The following is a 16,608-nucleotide window of genomic DNA, read 5'->3' on the forward strand; positions in this document are numbered from 1 at the left end:
ATCTAGTCTAAGTAGATAGTACCAAGGGTTATTTAGCAAGCCTATGTAAAGAGTTGCAATTCCCAAATTCCGGCATCAAGAGATATGCCCATAACAATCACATCCATTTGTTAAACATATATAATAGCATGACTAAAGGCTCTAATTATTAATAGGAGCATTAATATTGACCCCAGGTAAATGTGGAGCGATACAAAAGCAGCTACGTATCATCCAATGGCCTAGAATTGTCAACATCGAACGAAAACATGCCATCCTATTCAAACTGGCTAATTACAAGTAGGGAAAATCATATCTAGCAGACTATCATCACCAAAATCATAAGCAGGACAGTGCACCATGACAATATCATAATCATGACTTCAAAAGGTTAGGATAACTAAACAACATGCATCTTGACTAATATGTTTTTTCATAGAAGTTACAGCCTTACCAAGCCACTCAACCGATTTGAAACACCACGACATGTGTGGCCCATGCAGGTCCTTGCTGGCAGTCGCTGCGGGGTCATGGGAATTCAGATTGGCTCCGACGTGATCTACATGTCGGAACCGAACTTCATCGTCGACGTCGGCATCTGTGTTGCTGGCTCAACTGGTCACCTTTCCTGGACCAAGGACTACGCTTCGCGTCAAATCGTCATGATCAGGCGGGTGCCTTCATCATCAACTCTGATCCTAGCCGAAGTCATAGAGGAATTCGTCCATGGAGCTTGGGGGCTCAACGTCAACATTGCCCTCGTGTGATCATGCCGTTTTTGTTGAACAACGGATTGTGTTCACCTTCTCCGCCTCCTCGAGTGTCGCTTTGATGATTGCTTCGGTGAAATTGTGTGGAATTGAGTCTACAACAACCTTGTAAAATTTCCTCGCGTTCCTATGGAGGTATCTCCGGCAATCTCCGACATACCGGAGCCCAATCGAATCTGGACGGGAATCTGGATGACTTTGTGGCGAGGAGTCTAGCGTCCATCCCGGACATCCGTTGGAAAATCCAACTGTTCATCGGTTGCGCAATTCCTATGTTGACCACCACTCAAATTTCAGCTTGGTCCGACCGTTCAAACTCTAGGGAACGTCCGAGTAGTAAATCAATTCTCTGATATGTTTTCTGCGCGCAAACAAATCTGACCCGAGTTCATCTTTTCATGAACGGGTTATCGGACATCCTTTTTGAATGAAATTGCTACTGCTGGTACACGTATGCCTACGGCCTCGTCCACACACGGCGCAGAGCTCGCTAGCACAGAGGGACGGCGGCCTGCTCACCGCGTAGCATTGGATTTGATGCCGCCAAGGATGGGGGCCTTCATGCTGTGGGCAGTTTGGTTTAATTAGGCGAAGGCAGAGCAGAGGAAAGAAGACTAGACAAAAGTGAGGGAGGTCGGGAGGTGGTGTTTTGAGGGAGTGAAGGGCGAGGCGTCCATGGCTTGGTCGCCGTGATACCAAGATTGAGATGCTTCAATCAATTATTAAGCTAGCAGGCAAACGGAAAGAAAAAGGTATGCATCAGTTTCGTTTTTATTAGTTTTGCCTTTTCTTTATTTCCCTCTTTTCCTTTTTTTTTCCTTTCCTGTCTTAGTTCTTTCATAATTTTTTTGTTTTGACTTATTATCCCTTTTCATTTAGAAAATGAACAACATGACTTTTTTATCATATGATTTACATATTTTAATCACCTGATGAATTTTTTTAACACACGATGAATGTTTTTTGATATACAATGGCTATTTTCTTAAATACAGATAATTTTTTTAAGTGTATATTCTGTTTTATATGATTTCTTTTCAAAATTATGTGAATTGTTTCATAAGCATGGCTACTTTAACAATCACATGTACATTTTCTAAAATACATAAACACACTTTGTAAATTCAAGATTTTTTTCTAAAGATTTATTTAGAAACTAAATGAATATTTTTCTAAATAGGTGAATTGGTTTGATAGTATAAGAAAAATTTATTTAGAATAGTTTTATCGTGAGTAAGCATTTTTTTTGTTTACACAAACTATTTTGTCAAATGTGCACAAAGAAAAATTGAACAAGAATACTTTAGAAATACTATATATGTAAGAGGAGAAAAAGTAAAACAACCAAGTGGAAATATATAAAAAGAACAAAAAAGGGCAAAAGCACTGGAAAATCACAAATATAGGAGTCTAGCTGCATGGGTTACTTGATATCATGTTTATTTAACATTTTTTCACTCTACCTTGTAGCTTGCATCAAAACACACTAATGTCCTTATCCATTTTTTATTTCGTCAAGTATTCATTTCACATTTAAGATGAGAGGGACTGAATCAGTAGCCATTGCTAGCTAAATAATAGGCGGCAGAACCGTGTTATTAGGCCAACCTTCTTGAGAGACTCTTTTATCAGACGTGCTGTCGGGCGCCAAATGATATATATCGCTTGTACCGGGCATTACCTAGAGCTTGCCTGCAGAACCGTCTTGATTTATTTTATTATTTTTGGCTTTTTGTTTATTCCCCTTTTGCTGTTCTTCTTTTTCTATTTTTTCTGTTTCTTTAGTTTTCTTTTGATTTTCTTTTTTTACTTTTTTTACTTTTTCATTTAGAGAATTAATATTAGACATGACTTTTTAATCACACGGTTATGGTCACGTAGCACGGTTTTATAATAACCGATTCCTAAATGTGAGCCAATAATAGTAACGATACAATTTGTATATAGAAAGTAAACCCTGGCCACTCCATGGCATATTCATCATGGAACCTACAAAGGACGCATATAAACTCCATTTTTTTTCCCTTTTTGCTTTCGTGTAGGAGGCGCATGACTCCATGGATGACCAGCCATCATTTTTTCTGTGACGTTGACCGTCACTAACAATTACGATGATGCATTTGACCGGTCAACTATTCTGGCATGAAGACCCAATGAGATGCTGACATGGCTGCTACCAAGTGGGTCCAGACGTGGGTAATTTGGCTTCTTACATGTGGATCCAATGCCATACGCGGGCGACGGCATGCATACCTATCCCAATTTGTAGATGCGGTCAATTTATTATATATTGCAATTGGCGGGCATATTTGAAAATTTAATCATTTTTATAATTCGTATATGAATTTGTGCGAGATTTCAATTTTAATGCCAAGTCAGCTATCCTTACTCGATTAAATGACAGACAATTATCACACAGACTTTCTGAACCATTACAATAAAAAACCATGGGACAGAGCCACACAATAAAATTAGGCACATGGCGCATTTTCATGACCATCAAACAATGCACTAGTATGATGGGGTTTGTTTGCTCAGCTATAGACATGGGATCCTGGCGTCGCAATCGTGGCGATGTACTTAAGCGTCCTATCAAGATCATTAAGCTTCTTTCGATAGCTAACGTTTTCTCTTTCTTAGCATTCTTGATGACTTCAAGTTCTCCCTTCTGGTTGCGCCAACCTCGGTTTGTGTCAGTGGTGGCCGCCCGGTGGCGCGAGGCGCGTGATGCCCCCCATCGCGCCCTTTCGGCCGTTGACTCCTGACACTTTTGTGCTAAGCGGTCCCGGCAATTCATGAAAGGATGGGGTGCAAATGTGGGCCGTGACATTCGCGAGCGTAAGAAAGCCCTTCTTGAGGCCATCCAGGCCCTCGATCTGCGGGCTGATGCCGCAGGCCTCTCTGCTGAGGAGTGGATGCTTAGGTACGACCTGGAAGACTAGCTCACGGTCATCTACACGGACGAGGAGGCCTACTGGCGCTTGCGAGGTACGCAGAATTGGGTCCTCAAGGGGGATGCCAATACCGCCTACTTCCAGGCCATTGCCAACGGTCGTCGTCGCCGTAATTCCATCCCGCTTCTCTGGGACGGCGAGACCCTCCTGCAGCTGCCAGAGGACATCCGGGCCCATGTAGTCGGCTTTGACAGAGACCTATTCTCTGCCTCCCCTCGGGGAGGTCTTGCCCTGGCGCAAGACATCTGGCCGGCCCACAGTTGTGTCTCTCCTGCGGACAACGCGGCCCTTACGGCCCCGTTCTCTAAGGCTGAAGTGTGGGCGACAATTAAGGGTATGAACCCTTCTTCGGCCCCCGGTCCGGATGGCCTCCCAGTGAAGTTCTTCCAGACTTTCTGGGAGGTAATAAAACCGGAGGTGATGGCCTTGTCTGAGGAATTCTTTGTAGGGTCCATTGACCTCGCCAGGCTGGACTTTGGGATCATCACCCTCATCCCCAAAGTAACTGGGGCTTCGGATATTCGCCAGTTTCGGCCGATTACGGTGATTAATGTCATCTTCCGCATCCTCGCGAGGGGGTACGCCCTTAGGGTGGCCCCCATTGCCGACGGGATCACTCACCCTGATCAGTCGGCATTTATTCAGGGCCAGTATATCCTTGACGGAGTTCTGGTTTTTCACGAAGCACTCCATGAGGTTCACTCCAAACACCTCAAGGCAGTCTTCCTGAAACTGGATTTCCACAAGGCGTATGACACGGTCAGTTGGCCCTTCCTTCGGGAATGCTTGCTGCGGAAGGGCTTCAACGACAGGTGGGTCTCCCAAGTGATGCAAATGGTATCCTCAGGCCGGACCGCGGTGAACATTAATGGCGAGGTTGGCCCATTCTTCCCCACATCTTGTGGGATGTGCCAGGGCGACCCCTTCTCACCGTTCCTCTTCAACATGGTTGTCGATGCTCTGGCAGCCATCTTAGATAAAGCCAAGGCTGCGGGCCACATTAAGGGCATAGCCCCGCATCTAGTTGGGGGGGGGGGGGAACGGGATCTCCCTCCTCCAATATGTGGATGACACCATTATCATGGTGGAAGGCTCGGCGACCGACATCATGAACTTGAAGTTCCTCCTGATATGCTTCCAGCAGATGTCTGGCCTCGGGATCAACTTCAATAAGAGTGTGGTAATGGTCTTGGGATACTCCCAAGACGAACGGCAGAGCATCACGGATCAGCTCAATTGCCAGCTTGGGTGTTTCCCCACGACCTATCTGGGGATCCCCATTAGTGATTTGAGGCTCACGGTGGCTGAGCTTCGCCCCACAGTTGGGAAGCTTCAACACCGCATCGAGGCTTGGCAGGGCCGATGTCTCTCGAAGGCGGCCCTGACAGTGCTTATTAACTCGTCCCTGGCCATCCTTCTCTTATTCATCATGAGCTTCTACAGCCTTCCTGAGACTCTGATCACGAGATTGCCATAGTTCAGGGGCGCTTCTTCTGGGCCGGCGAGGGCGACAAGTAGAAATACAACATGGTTCGTTGGTCGGAGATTTGTAAACCGCCCTACCAGGGTGGTCTCGGGATCATGTCCTCCAAACGCATGAACATTGCCCTCCTAACGAGATGGTTTTGGCGGATTGCCAACGGACAGGGTGGCCTGTGGCTTCACCTCATTCAGCAGAAATACCTCCGTGGCCAGCCTCTCACCTTCTGCCAGTGGTCTGGAGGTTCCTAGTTCTGGCAATCCATCATACAGCTCCTACCGATCCTCCGCATCGGCACCTTGATCGCGGTTGGATCGGGCACCTCCACGATGTTCTGGTTCCATAGATGGGCTGGAGACTTACCCCTCGCGGCACGTTTTCCCTACCTATTCTCCATCGCGGTTGACCCGCGGATCTCTGTCGCGACGACCCTTATTGACTTAGGGCAACTCGCGTTCCGGAGAGCGTTTGGCCTGCCTGAGAACGCGGACTGGCATGAGCTGCTGGAATGCATCGCGCTGCACGAACCTGATCTTGAGGTAGGAGAAGACCGTGCCAGGTGGCGTCTAGAGCCATCTGAGCAATTCTCCACTAAATCTCTATACCAGGCCATCACAGCTTCGCTGGGTCATGAGGTACACACCACCATCTGGGATATATGGCTCCCCTTGAAGATTAGGATTTTCTTGTGACAGTGGATTCGCGGCTGCCTCCCATCCGGCGTGGAGGTCCTGAAGCGCAACGGCCCAGGGGATGGGCGATGCCCGCTCTGCGGGCCTGAAGAGGATTTGAACCATATCTTCTTCACATGCTTGTCCCCGCAGTTCCTATGGAGCTGTTTCCGTGAAATAGTGGGTGGAAGCAGGGACCACAACAACTTCCCCGCTCTTTTCGCGGAACTCCAGGCGTCAGCTCCCTCAATTCGCCACATTAGGTGGCTGATCATCGGGGTGCTAACCTGGACGCTGTGGACTGTTAGGAATAAACTTTTGATTCAGCGCATTCCTTTTCGACGTGCTACTGACGCTTTGTTCAAATGGTCTGGTTAGTTGCAGTTTTGGCGGCCGCTTAGCCGTCCCCGGGAGATAGACGCCATCACCTCCATCATCATCCAGCTTCGCTCGATGGCTCTCCTTATGGCTCCACCGCTTCCCCCACCAGCGCCGGAGCCGGATTAGATCTTCTACACCTCGCCACCGCCGTTATGTTTGTTGTGTGTGTCTTGCGCCGATGTTGGGCTTGTTGTGCTGTGCCCACAGCTGAACTTGGGTTTCGACTGTGTGTGTGTGTTCGTCGGAACTGCCTGCGGTGGCTGTGTGTGTGTGTTTTTGTGGTCGGAACCTTGTTAACTTTGTGCTCGATGGTTGCTTTTTTTATAAAGAGGGGAGAAAGCCTTTTTCGGTAAGGGAAGTGTTGATAGATTCAAGATGATTATGCAGATCTAACAGGGCCATTATCAGGCATTCCATTTAGTCTTGCCGCTCTGGCAGAGCCTTCTTGACACCTTCAAGTATGTTTTTGCTAGTGTAAAAGTGTACGTAATCTTCACATATTGAAGTTCATGCTACGCACCTGGCACGACATGCTTCATGTTCTTGCTGCTGCTCTTCTAGGTCCATCTTGACAGCTTCAAGTTCTAGTTGTTGCTCTGCTAGGGTCTTCTTAACGGCTCCAAGTTCTATTTTCTGCTCACCTAGGGCCTTCTTCATAGCATGAAGTTCCTACTGCTGTACAACCAATGTGTGCTCGACTGCTTCTTTTGCTTCATGGTGCACCACCACCACATTGTTGATAGCTTCAGGTTACTGTTTCTGGACCCCAATACTTGCAAGAAAGTCATCATTTGAGAATCCTTGCTTTCCTACAAAATAATATATACGGAGGTTACAACATATGGATGAATTCCAAAATATATATGCACATGCCGCAATACACAGAGGTAGGGTAAATAAAGATAATTACATGTAAATTTTATAAAACATGTGAACATTCTTAGGAAAAAAGAAAATCATTTTCTAAATACATGAGTATCTATTATAAATTATATGGATATTTGTCTAGATAGTTCATGAATCATTTTTGAAAGTACAATAATTTTTTATTTAGAATAGTCAAACACTTTCTAAATTCAATTACATATTTTTAAATGAGTGGGCACTTATTTTTGTACAGGAACTATTTTTTCAACAACAACAACAAAGCCTTTAGTCCCAAACAAGTTGGGGTAGGCTAGAGGTGAAACCCATAAGATTTCGCAACCAACTCATGGCTCTGGCACATGGATAGCAAGTTTCCACGCACCCCTGTCCATAGCTAGCTCTTTGGTGATACTCCAATCCTTCAGGTCTCTCTTAACAGACTCCTCCCATGTCAAATTTGGTCTACCCCGCCCTCTGTTAACATTCTCCGCATGCTTTAGCCGTCCGCTATGCACGGGAGCTTCTGGAGGCCTGCGCTGAATATGCCCAAACCATCTCAGACGATGTTGGACAAGCTTCTCTTCAATTGGTGCTACCCCAACTCTATCTCGTATATCATCATTCCGGACTCTCGATCCTTCCTCGTGTGGCCACACATCCATCACAACATACGCATCTCCGCCACACCTAACTGTTGAACATGTCGCCTTTTAGTCGGCCAACACTCAGCGCCATACAACATTCCGGGTCAAACCGCTGTCCTGCAGAACTTGCCTTTTAGCTTTTGTGGTACTCTCTTGTCACAGAGAATGCCAGAAGCTTGGCGCCACTTCATCCATCCGGCTTTGATTCGATGGTTCACACCTTCATCAATACCCCCATCCTCCTACAACATGGACCCCAAATACCGAAAGGTGTCCTTCTGGGGTACCACCTGGCCATCAAGGCTAACCTCCTCCTTCTCACACCTAGTAGTACTGAAATCGCACATCATATACTCGGTTTTAGTTCTACTAAGCCTAAACCCTTTCAATTCCAAGGTTTGTCTCCATAACTCTAACTCCTATTTACCCCCGTCCGACTATCGTCAACTAGCACCACATCATCCACAAAGAGCATACACCATGGGATATCTCCTTGCATATCCCTTGTGACCTCATCCATCACCAATGCAAAAAGATAAGGGCTCAAAGCTGACCCCTAATGCAGTCCTATCTTAATCGGGAAGTCATCAGTGTCGACATCACTTGTTCGAACACTTGTCACAACATTATCATACATGTCCTTGATGAGGGTAATGTACTTTGCTGGGACTTTGTATTTCTCCAAGGCCCACCGCATGACATTCCGCGGTATCTTATCATAGGCCTTCTCCACGTCAATGAACACCATATGCAAGTCCTTCTTTTGCTCCATATATCTCTCCATAAGTTGTCGTACCAAGAAAATGGCTTCCATGGTCGACCTCTGATACGTCCATTTTGCATGATGCTTTTATATCGATATTTATTGCATTATGGGTTGTTATTACACATTATGTCACAATACTTATGCCTATTCTCTCTCATTTTACAAGGTTTACATGAAGAGGGAGAATGCCGGCAGCTGGAATTCTGGGCTGGAAAAGGAGCAAATATTAGAGACCTATTTTGCACAGCTCCAAAAGTCCTGAAACTTCACGGAGGCACGTTTTGGAATATATAAAAAATACTGGAGAAAGAATCAACCAGAGGGGGCCCACACCCTGGCCACGAGGGTGGGGGCGCGCCCCCTGCCTCGTGGGCCCCCTGGCAGGCCTTCGGTGCCCATATTCTGCTATATGAAGTCTTTCACCTTGGAAAAAATCATAAGCAAGCTTTCGGGACGAAACACCGCCGCCACGAGGCAAAACCTTGGCGGAACCAACCTAGGGCTCCGTTGGAGCTGTTATGCCGGGGAGACATCCCTCCGGGAGGGGGAAATCATCACCATCGATCCTCTCAGCGGGAGGTGGTCAATCTCCATCAACATCTTCACCAGCACCATCTCCTCTAAAACCCTAGTTCATCTCTTGTATCCAATCTTTGTCCCAAAACCTCAGATTGGCACCTGTGGGTTGCTAGTAGTGTTGATTACTCCTTGTAGTTGATGCTAATTGGTTTATTTGGTGGAAGATCATATGTTCAGATCCTTAATGCATATTAATACCCCTCTGTTTATGAACATGAATATGATTTGTGAGTAGTTACGTTTGTTCCTGAGAACATGGGAGAAGTCTTGCTATAAGTAGTCATGTGAATTTGGTATTCGTTCGATATTTTGATAAGATGTATGTTGTCTTTCCTCTAGTGGTGTTATGTGAACGTCGACTACATGACACTTCACCATTGTTTGGGCCTAGAGGAAGGCATTGAGAAGTAATAAGTAGATGATGGGTTGCTAGAGTGACAAAAGCTTAAACTCTAGTTTATGCGTTGCTTCGTAAGGGGCTGATTTGGATCCATATGTTTCATGCTATGGTTAGGTTTACCTTAATACTTCTTTTGTAGTTGCGGATGCTTGCAATAGGGGTTAATCATAAGTGAGATGCTTGTCCAAGGAAGGGCAGTACCCAAGCACCGGTCCACCCACATATCACATTATCAAAGTAACGAACGCGAATCATATGAGCGTGATTTAAACTAGCTTGACGATAATTCCCATATGTCCCCGGGAGCGTTTTCCTTCATATAAGAGTTTGTCCAGGCTTGTCCTTTGCTACAAAAAGGATTGGGACATCTTGCTGCAGCTTATTTACTTTGATTACTTGTTACCCGTTACAAATTACCTTATCACAAAACTATCTGTTACCGATAATATCAGTGCTTGCAGAGTATACCTTACTGAAAACCGCTTGTCCTTTCCTTCTGCTCCTCGTTGGGTTCGACACTCTTACTTATCGAAAGGACTACGATAGATCTCCTATACTTGTGGGTCATCAAGACTCTTTTCTGGCGCCGTTGCCAGGGAGTGAAGCGCCTTTGGTAGGTGGAATTTGGTAAGGAAAAAATTATATAGTGTGCTGAAATTTACTGTCACTTGTTACTATGGAACATAATCCTTTGAGGGGCTTGTTCGGGGTATCTTCACCCCGGCCAATAGAGCAAAGAGTTGCTCCTCAACCTACTGAACCTGCCGATACAAACACACACACACACACACACACACACACACAAGGCCGGATACAAGGACGCTGATAACAGCAACACTACCCCGACAAAATCCTAGCCAACATCAGATGAACATAATAAGCACTACTACGAAGATGTCGGGGCCCTCAACCGTGGGCGGGCCACCGCGAGGAGGAGAAGTCGTGTAGGACGAACAATGAGCTCCAAAGCGACGCCTTCAGCAAGGGAACGACACCATTGTGTCGCCACCGCCCAATCCAAGGATTAGAGTTTCCCCCGGAGCACTCCGACGACAAATGAGATGCCGCGACGGCGCCTTCAAGAAGAGGACGACGCTAGAACGCCGGTGCCGTCGGCCTGGCAAAGCAGAACGGGTTTTCACCACCGGCAGGGGCACCCTGCCCCTTCCCGAAGTCCCGTGCCACCACCGGCAGGCCTCGCGCGCACCACCACACCATGGCGCCACCCCGACCCGACAAGCGCGTCGCTGAGTCCAAAGAAGAGGGAGGGAGCTCACCCGAGTCCGACGCTGATGAACCGCCGCCGGAGAGACCCGCAGTTGCCGCGCGCATATCAGACAACCACCAGGCCACAGCAGCGCCGCTGCAGACCACCCCACTCCGAGGTCAAGACCGACCTCAGCCACCGTCCCGCGCCGCCCGCCGCCATCCAGGAGCCGGATCCGGGAGGGTCGGGCCGGATCTGCGCCAGCACGCCACTGCCCAGATCGGGAATCCCAGCGGCCGCCACACCACAAACGAGCCTGCCACTCGACATCGTGTCCCCACCAGGCAACCCCGCCGCCGAACTCCGAGCACGCCGCCGCGCCGCCGGCCCTGCCAAAGACCGGCGCCCCCACTCGACCGGCTGTCTCACGCCAGCCGCGGAGCACGAGGGCGAGGAAGAAGAGGCCCCGCCGCCGCCCCCACCGACCGGGCTTCGCCCGACGGCGTCGCTGGGCGGCGGCGAGGGAGGAGAGCAGAGGAGAGGGAGGACAGGTCACGGCAGCTAGGGTTCACCCCGGTCGCTCGCAAGAGCGACACGGGAGAGGAGGGGAGAGGGATTATATCCCGTGATGCCCTGTACGTTTTGAGGGGAAATGGGTACTTGGATTTGGATAGATGAAACAATCAAGCACCTTTTCAATCACGAACAGAGAAACTGAAACACTAACCATTACTGATAAAAAAAACCTAACCATTACATACGTAATACAAAATGAATATATGGAGAAAAAAATGGAGAAATTAATCAATTCGGCTGCTGCACACGGATTAATTGCTTGTTCATCATCACAATACAATTAGCAAGACACCTTTTGTGCCATGACAATGACATACATCAAAGCTAAGCAAGACTAGTACATCATCTCTTGGATCATCTCCTGGATGCAGGTTTCGGAGTTCTTCATCACGCACTCGGCCCTCACGTGGTGAAAGGATCCACTCTCCTAGACTAGTACAGTCGTGTCGTCGCACAAGCCGAGCAGCTCATCTAACGTGCACCGGAAGGCCTCGTCTTCATCATCTGCAGCACTAGTGCCTTCTTGGACTTCGCCGTCGAGTTTGCCGGGCAAGAACCCCTGCGCCACCACAGCGTCATGGAGCACGGGAAAATCTTGAAGCATGTCGTCGGTGAAGAACCCGCCTGGATCCACGCTTCCGTCGTCCACAGCTCCGGGCGGCAAGAACGTCTCGCCTTCGTCGGACATGAACCAGCGCCCATACTCGTGAAGCATCCCGGGTTGTTGGACGATCGGCGGTTCCTGGCGGCGTGGGGTTTGGGGACGTGGAGCATCCGGGTGCTGGACGTCGGCGGCCTTCCTTTTCCTGGAACCGGGAGCATTGATTACCTCGTGGTATGTGGTCTCGCTCCTGTGACGAGACACGCAGACCTTGCAGAGCACCAAGCCGTCTTGCTTGTCATCGCTGTACTCGTTCATGCACCAGCCGATCCTGATCCTCTCTTTCTCTCCCGGCAACTTCTTGACGTAGCTGAGGTTTCGTCTATGGCCTACGAGTTTACCTTGGTTGTCTAGCACGGGTATCCCGCCCTTCTCCGAGTGCCAGTAGTAACCCTCGCCGGCGTCGGCCACGCCACGCTGTCGCCTCCCGCCACCGCGGCCGCCTTTGGTCTGGTGACGACGGGCAGGGGTGAAGAAGTACCAGACGCCCCCTTTCCCGTCGCCCTTGTCCGTTCCTTGCGCGTGTTGATACATCTCGACGAGGTCGCCGGGGGCGGCGGAGTAGGCGTCGAACTCGTGGATGAGGCGGCTGGCGAAGAAGGCGTCGGCGATCCGTGGGCGGAGGAACTTGGTGATCAGCTCGTGCTCGGCTGGGTCGAAGGCGTAGCCGGCGGGAGGATCCAGCTTGCCGTCGGCCATCGCAGAGCTAGCTACGCACGTACGAGATGGATCAAGTAGCTAGGTATGTACGTGTAACCCTGAACTCGCTAGCTGCTTGCCATCTGGGTACCTAGCTTATATAGATGGATCGACAGCGAGCCCGCCCGGGATTCAGTTTCCTTGACCGGTCATACGTACGTGTCCTAAGCAATCCGTACATGAAATGGATTAGTACAGCAATCCGTACATAAAATGGACTAGTGCAGCACGCCCCATGATGCTCCGTCGCGGCACCGACCTTGCTCCATTGCAGCTCGCGTCGGTGCACCTTGCCGCTCGGTAATACTCAGCATGCTTCGACGGACATGGTGATGCTACGAGGCGTGCTACATCGACCGCCGCGATGGCGCTTTGACGGCCACGACAATGCTTCAATGGCAGACTTCGACGGTCGCGGTGATGCTACGGGACGTGCTTCGACGACCATGGCAATGGTGCGGCAACATGCTTCTAACGTCGGTGTTGTACTTGGATGGCAGCGATGATGTTGTGACGACATGGTTGGACAGCCACGACGTCCTGCTTCGACAACCATGATGATGTTGCGGCAACGTGTTCCAGGGCCACGAAAGTGTTGCAATGATGGACATGGCTGCACCAACGATAATGCAACGACTGCAGCGGTGCAGCAATGGTGACCCGGCTGCTTCGATGATGCTACGATGGCATGCGTCGAAGAAGGTGGTGGCGTCAATGGTGCTACTCTAAACATTAGCAACCTTCACTTTACCACAATCAGCATCGAGAAAGATGGTGTTCTAGTATTTGTACCATCACATGTGTAGTTACCTAGCAAAATCACTGCATATGGAGTACGTTAAAAAAGATCATTTAAATAGGCAGTTGTCCGAACGCTACCACATGTCACGAACTTTGGATACTTTTGCGTGTGGAAGACAGAGCATTCGCTACCTTCCTGCGTGGGAGATAGCGCTCGCGCCACACGATCATGTGGGATCGGACGGCTCTGGACGTGATTGATAAAGACAAGAAATCATCCGACTTATTTAAAACATTTTCCCTCGCCGAATGCTCACCTTTTACTCGCAATGGCCACTTGTCAGTTAGCCTGGTTGACGCATTTCTGTTTGTTTGTGACTTTGCAGTGTTTTTGCTGCTTTATTTGTTCTTTTATATATTTTTACTGGCCTTTCTTATTTTATCAACTTATGATTATTTTATTATATTATAAAAAATATGTCTGTTTTATTCTAGGTAATGCTTTTTATTTGCACTATTGACAGAAATAGTTCGTATTAAAAAGGTCCTTACTCATTTCAAAATATATAATACATTTGAAATTTGTTAATATATTCTAAATAAAATGTTCTTGTACTTTTGAATATGATTTACCTATTTCGAAAAATATTCATTTAGTTCGTAAAAAAATCTTTTATTCAAAACGAAATTACATGTATTCGCAAAGAGTGTTCACGTATTTCTAAAAATGTCCATGTAATTATTAAAGTATTCTCACATTTAAAAATATATTCACATAAGTTTGGAAAATAATCATTTAGGACATAAAATAGAAAATACACTTGAATTTTTTTATCGCGTATTTAAAAAAAATACTCATCATATATTAAATAAATTTCATTGTGTAAAAAAATATTCATCATTTATTTAAAATACATACGTTGGTCATGTGTACTGTTATTTTCTAATTGCATAAGTAAAATAAGTAAGAAGAAAATCACAGAAAATAAAGAAAGAGAAAAATGTGGGAAAAGAACAACAAATAATAGGGAAATGAAAAAAGAGGCAAAGATAATTAAAAGAATTCAAGAAAAAAAATTGATTAAAAAAACCCACAAGAAACTAGTCGAAAACAAGAAAAAAAGATAATATCATGAACAAAAATCAGGTAGATACACCAAGAAGAGAGCCATGTGTTCAACGAACCTAAAAGTAACCAGTACATCGCATGTGCGTATCGGGCCATGGCCCGGGTGTTCTGCAGGCGAGCTCTAACTAAGAGCATCTCCACCCCCCCCCCCACCCCCAGGACGTCCCCCACGACACCTTTTTAGGCTCGGTTTTACGCTCGGACCATCTTTTTGCCGAAAAACGGCCCAGGAACGCCCCCAGCGCCCCCACAGGACATCAAAATAGCGCCGGCAAACCCAGGAAAAAAGCAGCACGTTGGGAGCTTTTGGGGGCGCCGGCAGAAGTTTCGGCGAATCGTGTCTCACCACATGTCTTTTTTCTTGGCCCACTTAGTCATTTTCCTCACAAACTTTTGATTGGGGTGGGGTGTGGCTGAGAAGATGCCCTCCTCATGCACCCATATTTCGGCCGGATGAAGCATTTGGACCCCCAAGACACCTACTTTTTTGGTTCGGTGGTGTTCTTGGTGCTCCAACGGCTGGAGATGCTCTAATACTTGGTACAATCGATATATATATATTATTTGCCACCCCGAAGCACGTCTAGTAAAAGAGTTTCTCAAGAAGGTTGGGCGAATGTGTGATAGCCCACCCTGAGATCTCCCAACCTTCTATATATATTATAGAAAAGAGTAAAAAAGACATGTTTAACCCTAAAACCGTACGAAAAGATAGTTATTGGCCAAGCTTGGCCTAAAAACGTGGATCTGCCGCTGGTTTTTAAGCTAGCAATGCCTACTGAGGCTGTCCTTCTATTATTAAGCGTAAATTAAATACTTGAGTAATTAAAAATTGGATAATGCCATCAGTGTGTTTTGACGCAAGCTAGAAGGTAGAGTATTTTTAAAGTTAAATATACATGTATCAAGTAACCGGTGCAGCTAGACTCGCATGATCGAGATAAACATTTATTTTGTAACCCTACCAAGTAATTAATAAACGAATACATTTGCTAAGGATTACAGTAATTCTAATGCACAGACGGTTGAATTGTTTTTACGTTTTTATCAATATTTTCTTTAATGTTTTTTATCCATCTCTTTGAAGTTTTTATTTTCTTTTTAAATTGTAGTTTTGTTATTTATTTATCGAGGTATTCATTTATATTTTGTTATTTTTATATGCACAATCACGACAAAAAGCCACGACTCCGCGTGCACTATGTCACCTCCCTCTGTTAAGCCCCTATTCCCTCACTCATTCATTCAAACTAGATGACACCCCGCACATTGTTGCGGGAACTGTTGTAGGAAAAATGGGATATGTTAGACAAGTGAAATATAAATAATTTGGATATGCTTTCAGCCATATCGTTTCTTGGCTAAATTAAAACCATTTCATGAGATTGAACAATGCAGAACTGGCTAGAAAAAATACATAACATTTCCTTTAAAAAATATTAAAATTAGTGGTTTCAGTTCCCACTGGCAAAATATCGTGGCCCTGACAAACATTTGTGCATCAAATTGCCCACAAAGAATAAAAAATATAGCACAAATCAAATTGGCATTGGAGATTTGCTTCAGATGTGGTAATGATTCTTCTTATGTGCCCGCATCATAACTCACTACTTATCGTCATGGTGAAGAAAACAAACAATCACCTCCATTAATAGGAACTGAGTGCTGGCACTTGAAAAGTGGGAAAAATAATAGTGTGTAAGAGTTGATGACAGCGAGAACATAAATTGCCAATTCAGTTTGTCCCATAATTTCTGCACATAAAAAGCCGAACCACTCCTACATTTAGTGAAGGCAACATTATACAACAATTAGCATGAAAAAAAATCATGATGAAATAAAATGGTGATGCAATTTTGACTTCATAAGGCAAGACCATTCAAGGGAGAAATCTTTTGAACATAGCACGATGATGATCTTTTGGTCAATAACTGAACATGACAATTCATAAGCATATTATGCATTCAATATTCTATTCTAGATAATATTTTAAGTCTGAAATATCCATGGTTTGGGAAGTCAGGATGACCTGTTCCAAAACAAAGGCATGTACGTAAACCGAACAAATATGAAAATGAAGAGAGAATGGTGAAGTATGTATCTT

The 16,608-nt window shown here is 46.4% G+C and overlaps 2 protein-coding genes across 2 annotated transcripts; one reads left to right on the forward strand and one right to left on the reverse strand.

The window, feature by feature from the left end:
- Positions 1–4,123: 4,123 nt before the first annotated feature.
- LOC141023180 (uncharacterized) lies at positions 4,124–6,232 on the forward strand. The gene is made up of 4 exons (XM_073499521.1): positions 4,124–4,709; positions 4,795–4,883; positions 5,456–5,818; positions 5,879–6,232. Exons 1-4 carry the CDS (start codon positions 4,124–4,126, stop codon positions 6,230–6,232), a joined length of 1,392 nt encoding a protein of 463 aa, XP_073355622.1.
- A 4,920-nt stretch (positions 6,233–11,152) lies between these two features.
- LOC141022721 (uncharacterized) lies at positions 11,153–12,801 on the reverse strand. The gene has a single exon (XM_073498979.1). The coding sequence runs from the start codon at positions 12,632–12,634 to the stop codon at positions 11,702–11,704; it is 933 nt and encodes a 310-aa protein (XP_073355080.1). The 5' UTR covers positions 12,635–12,801; the 3' UTR covers positions 11,153–11,701.
- Positions 12,802–16,608: the final 3,807 nt, after the last annotated feature.

This window comes from Aegilops tauschii, chromosome 5 (genome assembly GCF_002575655.3).
Source record: "Aegilops tauschii subsp. strangulata cultivar AL8/78 chromosome 5, Aet v6.0, whole genome shotgun sequence".
Taxonomy (NCBI): domain Eukaryota; kingdom Viridiplantae; phylum Streptophyta; class Magnoliopsida; order Poales; family Poaceae; genus Aegilops; species Aegilops tauschii.

Coding starts and splice junctions, on each gene's coding strand:
- LOC141023180 (XM_073499521.1), top strand. CDS start 4,124: ATGGCCTTGTCTGAGGAATTCTTTGTAGGGTCCATTGACCTCGCCAGG. Junction 4,710..4,794: donor GGCTGCGGGCCACATTAAGG/GCATAGCCCCGC, acceptor TCATGGTGGAAG/GCTCGGCGACCGACATCATG. Junction 4,884..5,455: donor TCAACTTCAATAAGAGTGTG/GTAATGGTCTTG, acceptor TCCATCATACAG/CTCCTACCGATCCTCCGCAT.
- LOC141022721 (XM_073498979.1), bottom strand. CDS start 12,634: ATGGCCGACGGCAAGCTGGATCCTCCCGCCGGCTACGCCTTCGACCCA.